Raw genomic sequence first — 13,334 nt, 5'->3', positions numbered from 1 at the left:
TTTTAGCAGGGAATCACCAAGACCCCAAAATTATTTCAAGGGTTCCCTATGGTTGGGAAGGCTGAGAAAGACTGATTTATAGTAAGAAAAAAAAAGGCAAAATGGATAAAAATGATAACAGCAATACAGCACTACTGGTTACAGCACTACATACAGGCTGGATGAATTTTCCCGCATTTTTTTGTAATAGATTCAATTCCTATGATCACCAGCTCCATCTAGTGGCCAAAATGTGATACAGTTTTCTATAATATCTCAATGAGAAATGTAACTGCATTTTGGCCTTTAGATGGAACTAATGATCATAGGACCTAATTTATAGTAATACAGAAAATAATGGGGAAAATTGGTCCAGCCTCCACGAATGTGCGTGATATTCAGTGTTGCCAACCTTCCATATTTTTACAGACAGTTCGTAAAAACGTGCACCTTTTTCCCCTGTTCGTAAATGTCCGTGGTTGCGGGAATGTGCCAGTAAAAATAGGCGAGATCGGTTCGGCTTGGAACTGCGCATGGAGATTGGAGGCAGAGGGGGATGGAGGCAGGGGACAATGAAGGCAGGGGACAATGAAGGCAGGGGGAGATTGGAGGCAGGGGGTGTTAGTGGCAGGGGGTGATTGGATTCAGGGGGTGTTGGTGGCACTGCAGAGGGGGGCTGGTGGCACTGCAGAGGGTGGGGGATGTAGACAGGGGTTGTTGGTGGCACCACAGAGGGGGATGGAGGCATGGGACGATGGAGGCAGGGGGCGTACTTGTTTGTAGCCTAAATACTGAAATTTGCACCTAAAAATGTAATTTAGTAACTTTTGTGAAATGCCAGTAAAATCGTGGCTGTGCCAGTAAATTTCGGGTGTCGTGCCAATAAATTCTGGTAGGTTGGCAACACTGGTGATATTCGTCCAACAAATATTTTATAAATGGATCCTATGGTGATAAAAGGAAGGGCCAGATCCACAAAAACCTGGCGCAACGTAACTTTTTCTATTTAAGTTACACGGCCGGAAAATTTCTACCTAAGCGCCCGATCCACAAAGCACTTACCTAGAAATTTTCCGGCCGGCGCAAGGCGTTCCTATTCAAATGGGGCGAGTCTCATTTAAATTAGGCGCGCTCCCACGCCGGCCGTACTGCGCATGCTCACGACGTCATTTTCCCGACGTGCTTAGCGCGGTTTTACGTTGCACCGGGTTTTGAGAGTCGCGACGGGCGTAAAAAAAAAATACGAGTTGCGGCGGGAAAAAAAAAATTTGAAAAAAAAAAAGACGGCGACGCGGGATAGAAGGGTCTACTTTTACAAGGCCTAAACAGTTTAGGCCTTGTAAAAGCAACCCTAATTTTACGATTGCAAACTAATACTTACGGAGAAAAACGAAGCTAAAAAGCTTTGTGGATCTCCGTAAGTGCTAATTTGCATACGCGAAGCGGCATTTCGACTCGAAATGCCCCCAGCGGCGGATGCGGTACTGCATCCTAAGATCCAACAGTGTAAGTCCCTTACACATGTCGGATCTTCTCCCTATCTTTTGGAAACTGATTCTGTGGATCAGTTCCAAAGATAGAAACAGGGATACGCAGGCGGTACAGCAGATCCGCCTGCGTATCTCTTTTGAGGATCTGGCCCAAAGTTCTTATTTTTCTGTATAGTGTGACCTTACTTCTTTCAAGTGTGTTTTTTACGTTCTCGGATTCTCTTATCTTCTCAATGTGCCTGCAGCAGTCCAGGAAGGCGTTAATGCACTTTTCTCCATCTACAATGTTTCTGGAACGCCGCTCGCAGCTGATCTTCATGGGTAAAGTTCTCATGCCATCATCACAGCACGTCTTCTCAAGACCTTTATAGTCCAACGCTGCAAAAATAGACAGGAAAAAGATGTTACAGTAAACATTTTAATGTCAACACCTCCTGTGTTACTTGACCCGAGCTCTGTTCATGGTGTTGACAATCTGAAAGAACATATTCCAAGAGCCCAACCTTCAACTTTCCCCTCCGGTCTTCAACCAACCCCCCTCCCTTGTTCCTGAAGGACCCTCAAGCAGCATGTTTTGCTTTTCTTTTTTTTTTTTACACTTACCCTTTCTTTTACTTCTTTGCCTGTTGTCTGGGTGGACCTCTGGTGATGCAGAGAGCAATGCTGTCATGATGACCTGCAGGCTAGCTTTCTACATTAATACACTATAAATGAAGGATACTTTAGGAAGATACCCCCTGGGTTGAATGACACAAAGTATCATTTAACCCAGATAATTGAGAAAATCTTGTGGCAAGGAGGCGGTACTACGGGGGACAGCTCCAAATTGAAGGTGAGTATTGCGTTTTTTTTTTTTTTCATATTTGAGGAAAGTGGAAAAATATTGCTGAATCTGTAGGGTTATCTCACTGGTATTGCTATCTTAAAGGGGTTGTAAAGGTACAATTTTTTTTTTTAAATAGCTTCCTTTACCTTAGTGCAGTCCTCCTTCACTTACCTCATCCTTCCATTTTGCTTTTAAATGTCCTTATTTCTTCTGAGAAATCCTCACTTCCTGTTCTTCTGTCTGTAACTCCACTCAGTAATGCAAGGCTTTCTCCCTGGTGTGGAGTGTCGTACTTGCCCCCTCCCTTGGACTACAGGAGAGTCAGAACACGGTGATGTAAAACACACAACGTGCTGACAAAAACGAAGTTCAATGCTTCCAAGCATGCGTCGACTTGATTCTGAGTATGCGTGGGCTTTGAACCAATGCTTTTGCATACTAACCATCGGTTTTGACCTATCGGTCAGCCGTCCATCGGTTCGATTTTAAAGCAAGTTCTGTTTTTTTGGACCGAAGGACAACAGACCGATGGGGTGTACACACGGGCGGTTTGCATCAATGAAACTGAACTTCAGTCCCTTTTAATCAGTTTGGTCCGACCGTGTGTACGCGGCCTAAGAGGTTCAGATACAATTTTATTCTGATAAAAGTTAGGGGTAGAAACCAAAAAAAGGTAACACTTTTTGGGAGTCCAAGAGCGCCCCATCCATCAGGCTTGATTGACAACAAACAAGCTGTTGAAATGTCTGTTTATAATTCACACTGGAAAAAAATACCAGGTTCAGTTCACTTTCGGTTGGGGACATTGTTGTCAATTAAGCCCAGATGAAGGTGTGCTCGTCTTCGACATCCAAAATGCATTAACTATCTTTTTTGGATTGTACAATTACTTTTATCAGAATAAAGTTATATCTGGACTTCTTAGTAGTGATGTGGTGCTTCAATTTCAATCTTTGTTTTTATTTTTTAGAACGGCTAAGGAAACACTTTGTTATAAAAATACCGCTCCAAATTTGTGTTTAAATTTTACCCAAATTTTCTGGCAATTTGTGTTTAATTTCTAGGGGAAAAAAGCGTCATGCACCCCTGAAATATATATACTGTACAGTAAAACCTTGGTTTGAGAGTAACTTGGTTTGAGAGCATTTTGCAAGACAAGCAACATTTTTTAATACATTTTGACTTGATATACAAGCAATGTCTTGATATAAGAGTAGCGTAATGTCACAACTGAGTATAAAATAAAAGAGAGGCGCCTCTAAGTGTAGCAATATGGTTACATTTAATGAAGGTACAACATTTAGAAACTCACATGGATGATGATTAAAACAGGCACATCTAAGTATGCAGGCATCCAGGGTAAAGCTGTACACATAGACCGTCCTCCACACAACCATTGATTTCGTCCCTTCCACGAGCGGTTCAAGCCTCGCTTTCAGATTGCTCTTCACAGGCACGATTGCAGACTGACAGTGGTGTGAGAGCCGGCGGAATCAAGGACGGGCTATGTGGACAAGCTTTACCCCTGGATCCCTGCACACTTAGATGTGCCTCCTTTAATCATCAACCATGTGAGTTGCTAAATGTTGTACCTCCATTAAAAGTAACTATATTGCTACACTTAGAGGCGCCTCTCTTCTCTTTTATACTCTGTAGCTCCTGCTGGATTTTGCTTCAAATCCCCTTGTGGAGGCTTCCATTTGTGGATGGACATTTTATGGTTACACAACTTATCACATTGCTAGAATCTTTTTTATTATGGACTATAAACTGAAGGACTTATGAATAAATGGCTGTGGAACGAATAATTTGAGTTTCCATTATTTCTTATCGGAAAATTTGCTTTGATATAAGAGTGCTTTGGATTACAAGCATTCTTCCAGAACAAATTATGCTTGCAATCCAAGGTTTAACTGTATATATATATATATATATATATATATATATATATATATATATATATATATATATACACACACACACACACACACATGTAGACATATATACTGTACATACACTGTAAAACATTGACCTGCAAACATATTTGTAACTCCAGGTATCCCTACAAGAAACAATAGCCAGGTCTCTGACCTCCAGGAGTAAAGTCAAGGACCTGCCCACAGCCTGCTGATTTTGAAGTAAAGAAAACAGAAAAACACTAATGAGATTGTTAATGTGATTTTCTGTTCTGTGAGCATGTTCGCCATTAGACTGTATGTGTACATTTAAAAAATAAATAAAAATAGCACTTATACAATAAACTGCACCAAACCCCCTCAGAGAATTACCCAACAGATCCGTATCAAAAGTCATGCGTTAGACCTCATTCTTTCCGCCAATACTGAAAAATCTCTTAGATTTTCTAAGGCCAAATTCCTCCTACATAGTAATTCTCCTTCGACTATGTTTGCAAGGAAACTCAATCAAGATTGCAAACCCACTCATGTTTACAAACTAAGAGATAACAACACTAATCTAGTTACCCACCCCCAGGAGGTACTCAAAATATTCACTTCCTTTTACAAAGACCTACTAGCTAGCCCGCATGACATCCCAGACCCTTCCTCTAAAGCCTGGCTAGATAACATACAACTTCCCTCCCTTAATCAACAACAAATTGATTCTCTAAACGAACCATGTTCAGTAGCTGAAATTCTCCATATCATTAAATCTCTGAAATCCTCCACTGCCCCTGGACCAGATGGTTGCACTTCCTCCTACTATAAAAAAAAATTTGCACCTATTTTGGCCCCTCACCTTACTAAATTATTCAACCACATCCTGGCTGGCAATCAATTTCCTGAGGAAATGCTCCTTGCTAACATGTCTCTCATCCCCAAACCACATAAGGATCATTCTCTCCCTCAAAATTTCTGTCCCATTTCTGTTCTGAACAATGACTTAAAAATCTTTGGTAGGTTATTGGCTGATAGGTTGTCCAGGGTCATCTCACCTTTAGTGCATTCAGACCAAATGGGTTTTATCCCAGGCCGTTAAATTGTAGATAATGTTAGACTTGTAACCAATATAATACAAGACGCCAATTTACACTCCCGCCAAGCTTGCCTCCTTAGTTTAGATATTCACAAGGCCTTTGATAGTGTAGGTTGGTCCTATCTTAATTATCTCCTCCTTAGATTTGGTATCCCAGATAAATTTCTTCAAGGATTTAATGCCCTATATCACTCCCCCCAAACTCGAATTAGGATCCCTGAAAATAATTCCCAATTTTTCACTTTAGGCAGAGGCACGAGACAAGGATGTCCTCTGTCTCCTTTTCATTTCGCTTTAGCTATCGAACCTCTTGCTCAGGCCATTAGGAATAACACAGATATCAGGGCATACACTAAGGGCCAAAACACCTTTAAAATTAGTTTATATGCGGATGACGCCCTTGTTTTCCTCACTGAACCTCTCACCTCTATCCCTGTCCTTTTGAAGGAACTTGACAGGTTCAAAAATATCTCAGGCCTAGGGATTAATACTAGTAAATGTTTGGCCCTCCCAATCAATCTTCCTCAAAACCTACACAACTTACTACAAAGCAACTTCTCATTTACGTGGTGTTCCCATTCTTTTAAATATTTAGGTGTGCACATCTCATCCACCCATAAGCTCTTATACAAATCTAACTCTTTGCACATATAGAACAACTACTCAAAACTTGGTCCTCATAACACATATCATTCCTTGGCAAAATATGTGCCATTAAAATGAACATTATTCCCAAACTTCTCTACTATTTTCGCTCGCTTCCCATTAATATATCCAAATCCAAATTGGAGTCCCTCCAACGGTCTTTTAATACATTTATATGGGCAGGAAAAAAACCTAGATGCAGTTACGCACTTCTTCACAGACCCCAGTCTAGAGGGGGCCTGGGTCTCCCGAATCTCTGGCACTACTTTCTCGCGGCGAGATTAGCGCAGCTTGCCCAGTGGTTTTCCCTATCCCATGACATCCCCTGGAGGAGATTTGAGGCTGTATCTATCCGCCCTTTCCATCTTCAGGGTGTCTTGTGGGCTAATTCTGTTTTATAACGTAACCTCCTAAAATACAACACCATTGTGGCCCATTTTGTACAAATATGGCATAAAATAGAAGCTCCCTTTGGCCTATCGTCAAACCCTCCCCTGCTAGCTTCTTTCCTGGGGGACCCCAGACTCCCAATAGTCTACAGCGATGAGTATCAATTTTCACCCTGGATTGCTAACAATCTAACGAATTTCTAACCAAATGGGAGTTCTCGTCATTCTCCTCGCTGCAGGCAAGATATGGTCTCCCAGACTCAGAACATGAACATTACACCTGTATTAGATCATTTTTTGCTACCTACTTCTCATTGTCTGCCCGTGTCCCTAACACAATATTTGAAAGGATTTGTATCTCCAACTCTAGGGATAGGGGACTAATTTCTAGACTTTACCAATCTCTCAACAACTCTACACAATCAGATAAATCGGAGCCCATGCTCCGTTGGGAGGCTTAGCTAGAATCTTCCTTCTCCGAGGAGACATGGCACGCCATGGCAGACAACGTAAGAAAGTGTAATAGGGCCATATCATTTAGGGAAACCCCACTAAAATTGTTCTCTAGGTGGTATCTAACACCCTCCAAGATTCATACTTTTTACCCTACTGTATCTCCTGGCTGCTTCCGGGGATGCCTGGACTCAGGTACATTTTTGCATACTTTCTGGAATTGCCCACTTCTGGATCCCATTTGGAAGTTAGCTACTGACAGATTTGAATCCTCCTCAAAGCTAAGAATTATTATTTCACCCCAAATCTGTCTACTATTTGATAATATCCCCGGTATCCCTAAGCCTAGTGCTAGATTAATTCACTCTCTGTGCAGTTGTATTCTATGGATAATTGCTTTCAACTGGAAGTCCAAAAACTTAAAGAGGAGTTCCACCCAAAAATGGAACTTCCTCTTAACCCACTCCTCTCCCCCTTACATGCCACATTTGGCATGTAATTTTTTTGGGGGGGGAGTGGGGGCTTCAGGAGAAGGGGACTTCCTGTCCCACTTCCTCCTTCCGCCGAGGGGCTGCAAAGGCGATTAAGCTTAATCGCTTTTTGGCAGCCCCTCCCTGTAGGCGATTGCCTAGGACACGTCAGGTCCTAGGCGATCGCCTGTCCAATCAAACAGCGCATCGCCGCGCGCGCATGCGCAGTGCCGCTGGCGCATGGGCAGTGGGTGCCCGGCCGTGAAGCCGAAAGCTGTCACGGCCGGGTGCCCACAGTGACAATGAAGATGCCAGCCGGGGAGGGGGGGAGAGGAGCGGACCCCCGGCCAGCGCGTCGCTGGAACGCTGGAGCAGGTAAGTGTCAGTTTATTAAAAGCCAGCAGCTACACTTTTTGTAGCTGCTGACTTTTAATAAACTTAAAAAATGGGTGGAAAACCCCTTTAATTTGGTCTCCCTCAATGACAGTCTCAATGACAGTCTCAATGACAGTCTCCATATCTATGATGCTAAATGGTCCTATTGGAACCTCACATAAGATACTTCTTACACTAAACCCTTATCTTTTCATGTATTTATTTTCCCGTCATTTTGCATATACATGTTTGCATTTATGTTCATAACCTATACCTGCTACCTCTAAGGCCTCGTACACACGGCCGAGGAACTCGACGTGCCAAACACATCGAGTTCCTCGGCCAGTTCAGCACTGAAGCCGCCGAGGAGCTCGGCGGGGCGAGAGCTCCCATAGAACAACGAGGAAATAGAGAACATGTTCTCTATTTCCTCGCCGAGCTCCTCGTCGGCTTCCTCGGCCGAAAGTGTACACACGGCCGGGTTTCTCGGCAGAATTCAGCCAGAAACTCGGTCGGAAGCTGAATTCTGCCGAGGAAACTGGTCGTGTGTACGGGGCCTTATACCTTGCCTTAAGATGCAATGTTTGTACTACCATCGACCAAATGTTTATATTAATCTCTTCTTTTTACCCAGCCCAACCATGTTATGTATACCCTATATTTTTTTTTCAATAAAACTTTTGTAAACAAAAACAAAAAAAAAATAATTGTGGCTGGGGTGCTCCAAGGGGGAGGGCAAAAAAAACAGGGTTGATCATCCTGATCCTGTGCCAGCGGGCTTTTAGAACTGCTTTTCTCCCCATACAAGGCACTTGAAATGGAAGGAGGTAACTGAAAGTGCACCTGCCAATGACCTCTAAATGATCTCAGATGTGAGGTCGAACTGACCTCAAATGGGTGCTGAAAGCAACCTGTGTTTCCCTGTCAGCACATGTCCTAACAGAACTGAAAGCGTCATCACTACAGCCACACATCCCTTATTTAAGGACTCAATCTGAAGTTTCAATCAAAGGTAGCTGCAAAGTACAGAGCCTTGGCTGTGCCATTTAGCTATCTCATAGTTCTTTGGTAGTCCTTTGTCATGTTTTGAATGTTTTTTTTTTTTTATAAACCAAACATTTTTTTCATAGAGCAACAGAACAAAATATAGATTTTTTTAAAAAAAATACAATACATAAACCTTTAAAAAACAATTCAAATAAACCTGATCGAAAACCAAGTTTTACCTTTAGAGTTCTTTGTTTGAATTAATAATGCTGTGTCTCGTCGTCTGCGCTTTAATTTTCCTTGGCACAAAGGTTCTGTGGAGGAAAAGAAAATGAGGTAAAAAGGTTAAAAGTATACTCCAAAAAAATATAGAAGGGTACAGGTTTTTCATTCTAAGGCTGATTCTTTATCATAGATTGTGTCACAATGCAAATCCCTATTTTGTCAGTATCCCTGCTAACTATGACTCGCTCTCTGTAGGTTGTATTTCAATAAATGCGCTCATTTTCATTTAGGAAAATTGTATTCTAAACAGGCATAATCCTGGTCATATTGATCCGTTGTGGTTTAGGAAATTTCCATACCAACACAAAATATTTTGCTGCACACCATGTTATACTTAGGTGGCACTGTGTAGACAATGTCAGAATGCTCCACATAGTTTTCGGCTGTATTGGTGCTAAAGTAGTACTAGTTTATGGCAAGTTTTAAAAAAATGAGCCAAAATGTGTACTTACTGAAAACAGATAGCAGAAGGGAGAATTCAAAGGGATTTTTAAGTTACTTTGGAGTTTTAAAGCAGAACAATTGCAGATGTGGCATTTTTTACATTAGTCCAGCTTGGACCAAAGTAACTATGCATATACCATACCTGTGGGATCCCTTTAGAGCAGTGGTTCTCAACCTTCTAGTGCTTTGACCCCTTGATAAAATTTCCAAGTTGTGGGGACCCCTAACAGTAAAATTTTTGTAGTGTGGGTTGTCAGCACCCAAGGCAAGACAAGTAATTTGTGCCCCTAACCCACAGCCATTTAGCGCTACCTGAGTCCTTTTAATGGCGACTCTAATCACAGGTAGTGTAACTCACTGTGTCTCCGGCTTCACTGTGTCTCGTAGCAGTGACACCTATGCTGAAATCAGAAGATAGGGTCTCCTCCAGCCCCTCCCACTTCACATTCCTCACCAGTCAGCTGACCTCTAGTCTTTGCCCCCCAGCCATGCCATGGACTGAATGGGCGCCTGCAGGCTCCAGATACAGCCCAGCTGGGAGGCCACAGGCTCCAGGGTTAGCCCTGCTGGGTGGCCGCAAAAAGGCTGGGATAGTGGTGTGGGCTTCAGTAACAGCCCAGGATTCAGTGACCCTTGGCAAATCATTATTCGACCCCCAAGGTTGAGAACCACTGCTCTAGAATTTGGAAATCACTGTAGTAGACACCACTACTCCAGTGATGCCCAATAGTTTCTGGGTCCTATGCCAAGCGGCTGCACTGCTGCATTGTGATGTCACTGCCCTGCCCATTCAAAGCATTTTATTAATGGAACAGTAGATATAATGTATATACACTATATTACCAAAAGTATTGGGACGCCTGCCTTTACACCCACATGAACTTTAATGGCACCCCAGTCTTAGTCCATAGGGTTCAATATTGAGTTGGCCCAGTTTTTGCAGCTATAACAGCTTCAACTCTTCAAGAAAGCCTGTCCACAAGATTTAGGAGTGTGTCTATGGGAATGTTTGACTATTCTTCCAGAAGCGCATTTGTGAGGTAAGGCACTAATGTGGACGAGAAAGCCTGGTTCGCAGTCTCCGCTCTAATTCATCCCAAATGTTTTCTATTGAGGGTGCGCCAGCCCAGAAACACTTGATGTCTTCCCTTCCAGTGCTGTGGTCCAGGGAGCTTTCCAAGCCTCCTCTCCAGATCTCCACCACCATACAATCTTCCTGCTGGCCAAGAGAGCCCACAGAGTGGATGAAACAGCATACCTTCTACTGACCAGTACGATGGATGTCCCGCAGACTCTTCACTATGTGATTTTATTAGTACACACTTTCCAGTCTAACTCAGAGGCGCCTTAATTTATTTTTCTTTGTTCTATCAGGTTGAGGTCAGGGCTCTGTGCAGGCCAGTCAAGCTCCTCCACCCCAAACTCGCTCATCCATGTCTTTATTTCTAAATTGCTACATTTGTAGATTTTAAAAGCCAGTATAAAAGAAGGGTAGTGGTAAAAAAAAGCACTTTTTTTTTTTTTTTTTTTTTAAAGGCTTATATTTTATTACACAAATTGTATAGAGTTATTCATTAGCACTAGGTAACATAGCGATTGACGCCAATTAGCAGTACGGTATTTAACCAGAATATTTATTAAAAAGTGTTTTTTGGTTTAGTGCTAAGATGCAGTGAAGTTCTACTTTAAGTTAGCTACTAGCTTGTATCAGAGCAAGGGTATGCTGCAGTTTGAAAATAATAAAATTATGCATTATCTTCACCTGATCTCTGAGAGGTGGTACCCTGGAAACTGTTGACCAATGCCAATCCGGCATCATAAAACACTCCTAAAGCATCGGCACCACCTCCCGCACTGCAGCCAGTATCATATTTCTCCACTGAATCCCATACCTAAAAGAGAAGAGACACAATTTGTTTTTATCAACATCAGATGTGCATTATCAAAATCAAAATCATTATTAACAAGTTTGTCACTATTGCTCCGATCATTTCATCATCAGTATGGTTTCCATCATCATCATTATCATCAGTAGTTCTCTCATTCTCAAAGACATCGTTTTTGCCATCATTACAACTTTCTTTGTCAACATTGACATACTCATGGGGCCAGATTCACAAATGAGATACGATGGCGTATCTCCTGATACGCCGTCGTATCTCTGTTTCTATCTATGCGACTGATTCATAGAATCAGTTACGCATAGATAGCCATAAGATCTGACAGGTGTAATTGTTTTACACTGTCGGATCTTAAGATGCAATACCGCGGCCGCCGCTGGGGGGAGTTCGCGTCGTAAACCAGCGTTGGGTATGCAAATTAGGAGTTTACGGCGATCCCGACGGTTTTTCGCATTCGCTACGTCGCAGCTAGTCTAGTTTCCCGTCGCAAAGTTAGTCGTCGTTTTGGGTGCCTTAACTTTACACAGCCCATGTTAAAGTATGGCCGTCGTTCCCGCGTCGAAATTTAAAAAATAACGTTGTTTGCGTAAGCCGTCCGGGAATACGGAATTACGCTACGCGTGTCGCCGTTCAAAAAAATGACGTCACTCCGCGCAAAGCACGGCGGGAGTTCAGAAACGGAGCATGCGCGGTAGGTCCGGCGCGGGAGCGCGCCTAATTTAAATGGCACACGCCCATTTGAATTGGCCCGCCTTGCGCCGGAGGCCGCCGGCGTAGGTTTTCATCGCAAGTGCTTGGTGAATCAGGCACTTGCGATGAAAAATTGCGGCAGTGTAACGTATCTAGGATACGTTACGCCGCCGCAATTCTACGTGAATCTGGCCCTTTATCACCATCTTCATCAATATGAACTGTAAAAGGGAGGTGCACTAAAGAAAAATATAATTATGTGATCCAAGCGCACAAAAATAATTGCAGTCTAAAAAATTCAACTGAAGTACTGAATGCATTTTGTTTACCTGCTCCAGTGCCCATGTGGGCTACAATATGTGGGCAAGACTAAGTGCCCCCTCTTGATCAGACTCAATGAGCACATAACGAATATTAAGAATGGCTTTCCGAAACATTCTGTGTCTAGACACTATTTGGAAATGCTAAAGCCATCTTTTTGGGGATTGATAAATACACCCCACAATGGAGAGGTAGCTCCATGGTGTGCAGTATATCCAGGCTTGAGATGTCCTAGATATCCAGAGCTATCCCAACACCTTTTGGGTTAAACGTAGACATAGATCTAAATGTATTTATTGACAATTCCTAGTCTGGTTTAGCTTGTTTTAACCTTTTTTTGAACATTCCTTGGATCCTGTTTTGTGAACTTGATGTGAACCCTTAATAGCATTACCTTTATGTCTATTATCGTTAGTCTGAATTTGACCTTTAATAGCCTCTGGGGTGACGCACCAGGTGTTGGGAGGCAGGGCCAGATTAAGAACATCATGGGCCTGGTGCTGAGGATTTTGGTGGGGCCTTTTAGGCTGCATTCACACCTCCGCGACAAGTAACGCCGCGTACGCGGCGTATTTTGCCGCGAATAGTGTAACTTTTTTTTTTACAAATCCTTCCTATTGCTTTGTATGGCCGAACGCCAATGCCGCCTGAAAAAAAGGGTCCGGGACTTTTTTTCATGCCGCAGGTGTACGGCGTCTATGAGATGTGAACCATCTCATAGACAGCAATGGGAATTCTCCCCTCCAGCGGCACGAGCGGCCGGCGTTGGGCGTTTTGTCGCGGAGGTGTGAATGGGGTGTAATAAATAATAAATAAATGCGTGGGAATGACATGAACGCAGCCCAGCCAAGGCAAGTGACCAAAGGCACAGAACCCAGAAGGAAGACCGGGTGAAGATGGAAGTGTCCAGGCCCCGCCTGATTCATCGCAGCACTGGAGGGCTCAGTCTGAAAATTGAAGTGTACCCTAATGTGCTAATATGCTGTGCATACTTGTACGTTGTGGCATAACCTACCCCAGGGCCTCTAAAAAGTAGTAATGTCAGGAAAGTTTACTACCGCTTTATTATCACAGGATCCCAGGAG

At 43.0% G+C, this 13,334-nt stretch overlaps 1 protein-coding gene across 1 annotated transcript in view; it reads right to left on the bottom strand.

The window, feature by feature from the left end:
* The window catches only part of LOC120933437 (venom factor-like), a 161,180-nt gene that overhangs the window by 89,839 nt on the left and 58,007 nt on the right, over positions 1–13,334 (bottom strand). Inside the window, exons 15-17 of the mRNA XM_040346654.1 lie at positions 11,100–11,229; positions 8,848–8,922; positions 1,656–1,847 (exon numbers count right to left, since the gene is read on the bottom strand). Coding sequence (XP_040202588.1) covers positions 1,656–1,847; positions 8,848–8,922; positions 11,100–11,229 — 397 coding nt within the window. The remainder of the gene's footprint in view (positions 1–1,655; positions 1,848–8,847; positions 8,923–11,099; positions 11,230–13,334) is intronic.

This window comes from Rana temporaria, chromosome 3 (genome assembly GCF_905171775.1).
Source record: "Rana temporaria chromosome 3, aRanTem1.1, whole genome shotgun sequence".
Classification (NCBI taxonomy): domain Eukaryota; kingdom Metazoa; phylum Chordata; class Amphibia; order Anura; family Ranidae; genus Rana; species Rana temporaria.
This window is presented reverse-complemented; position numbering and strand designations above follow the sequence as displayed.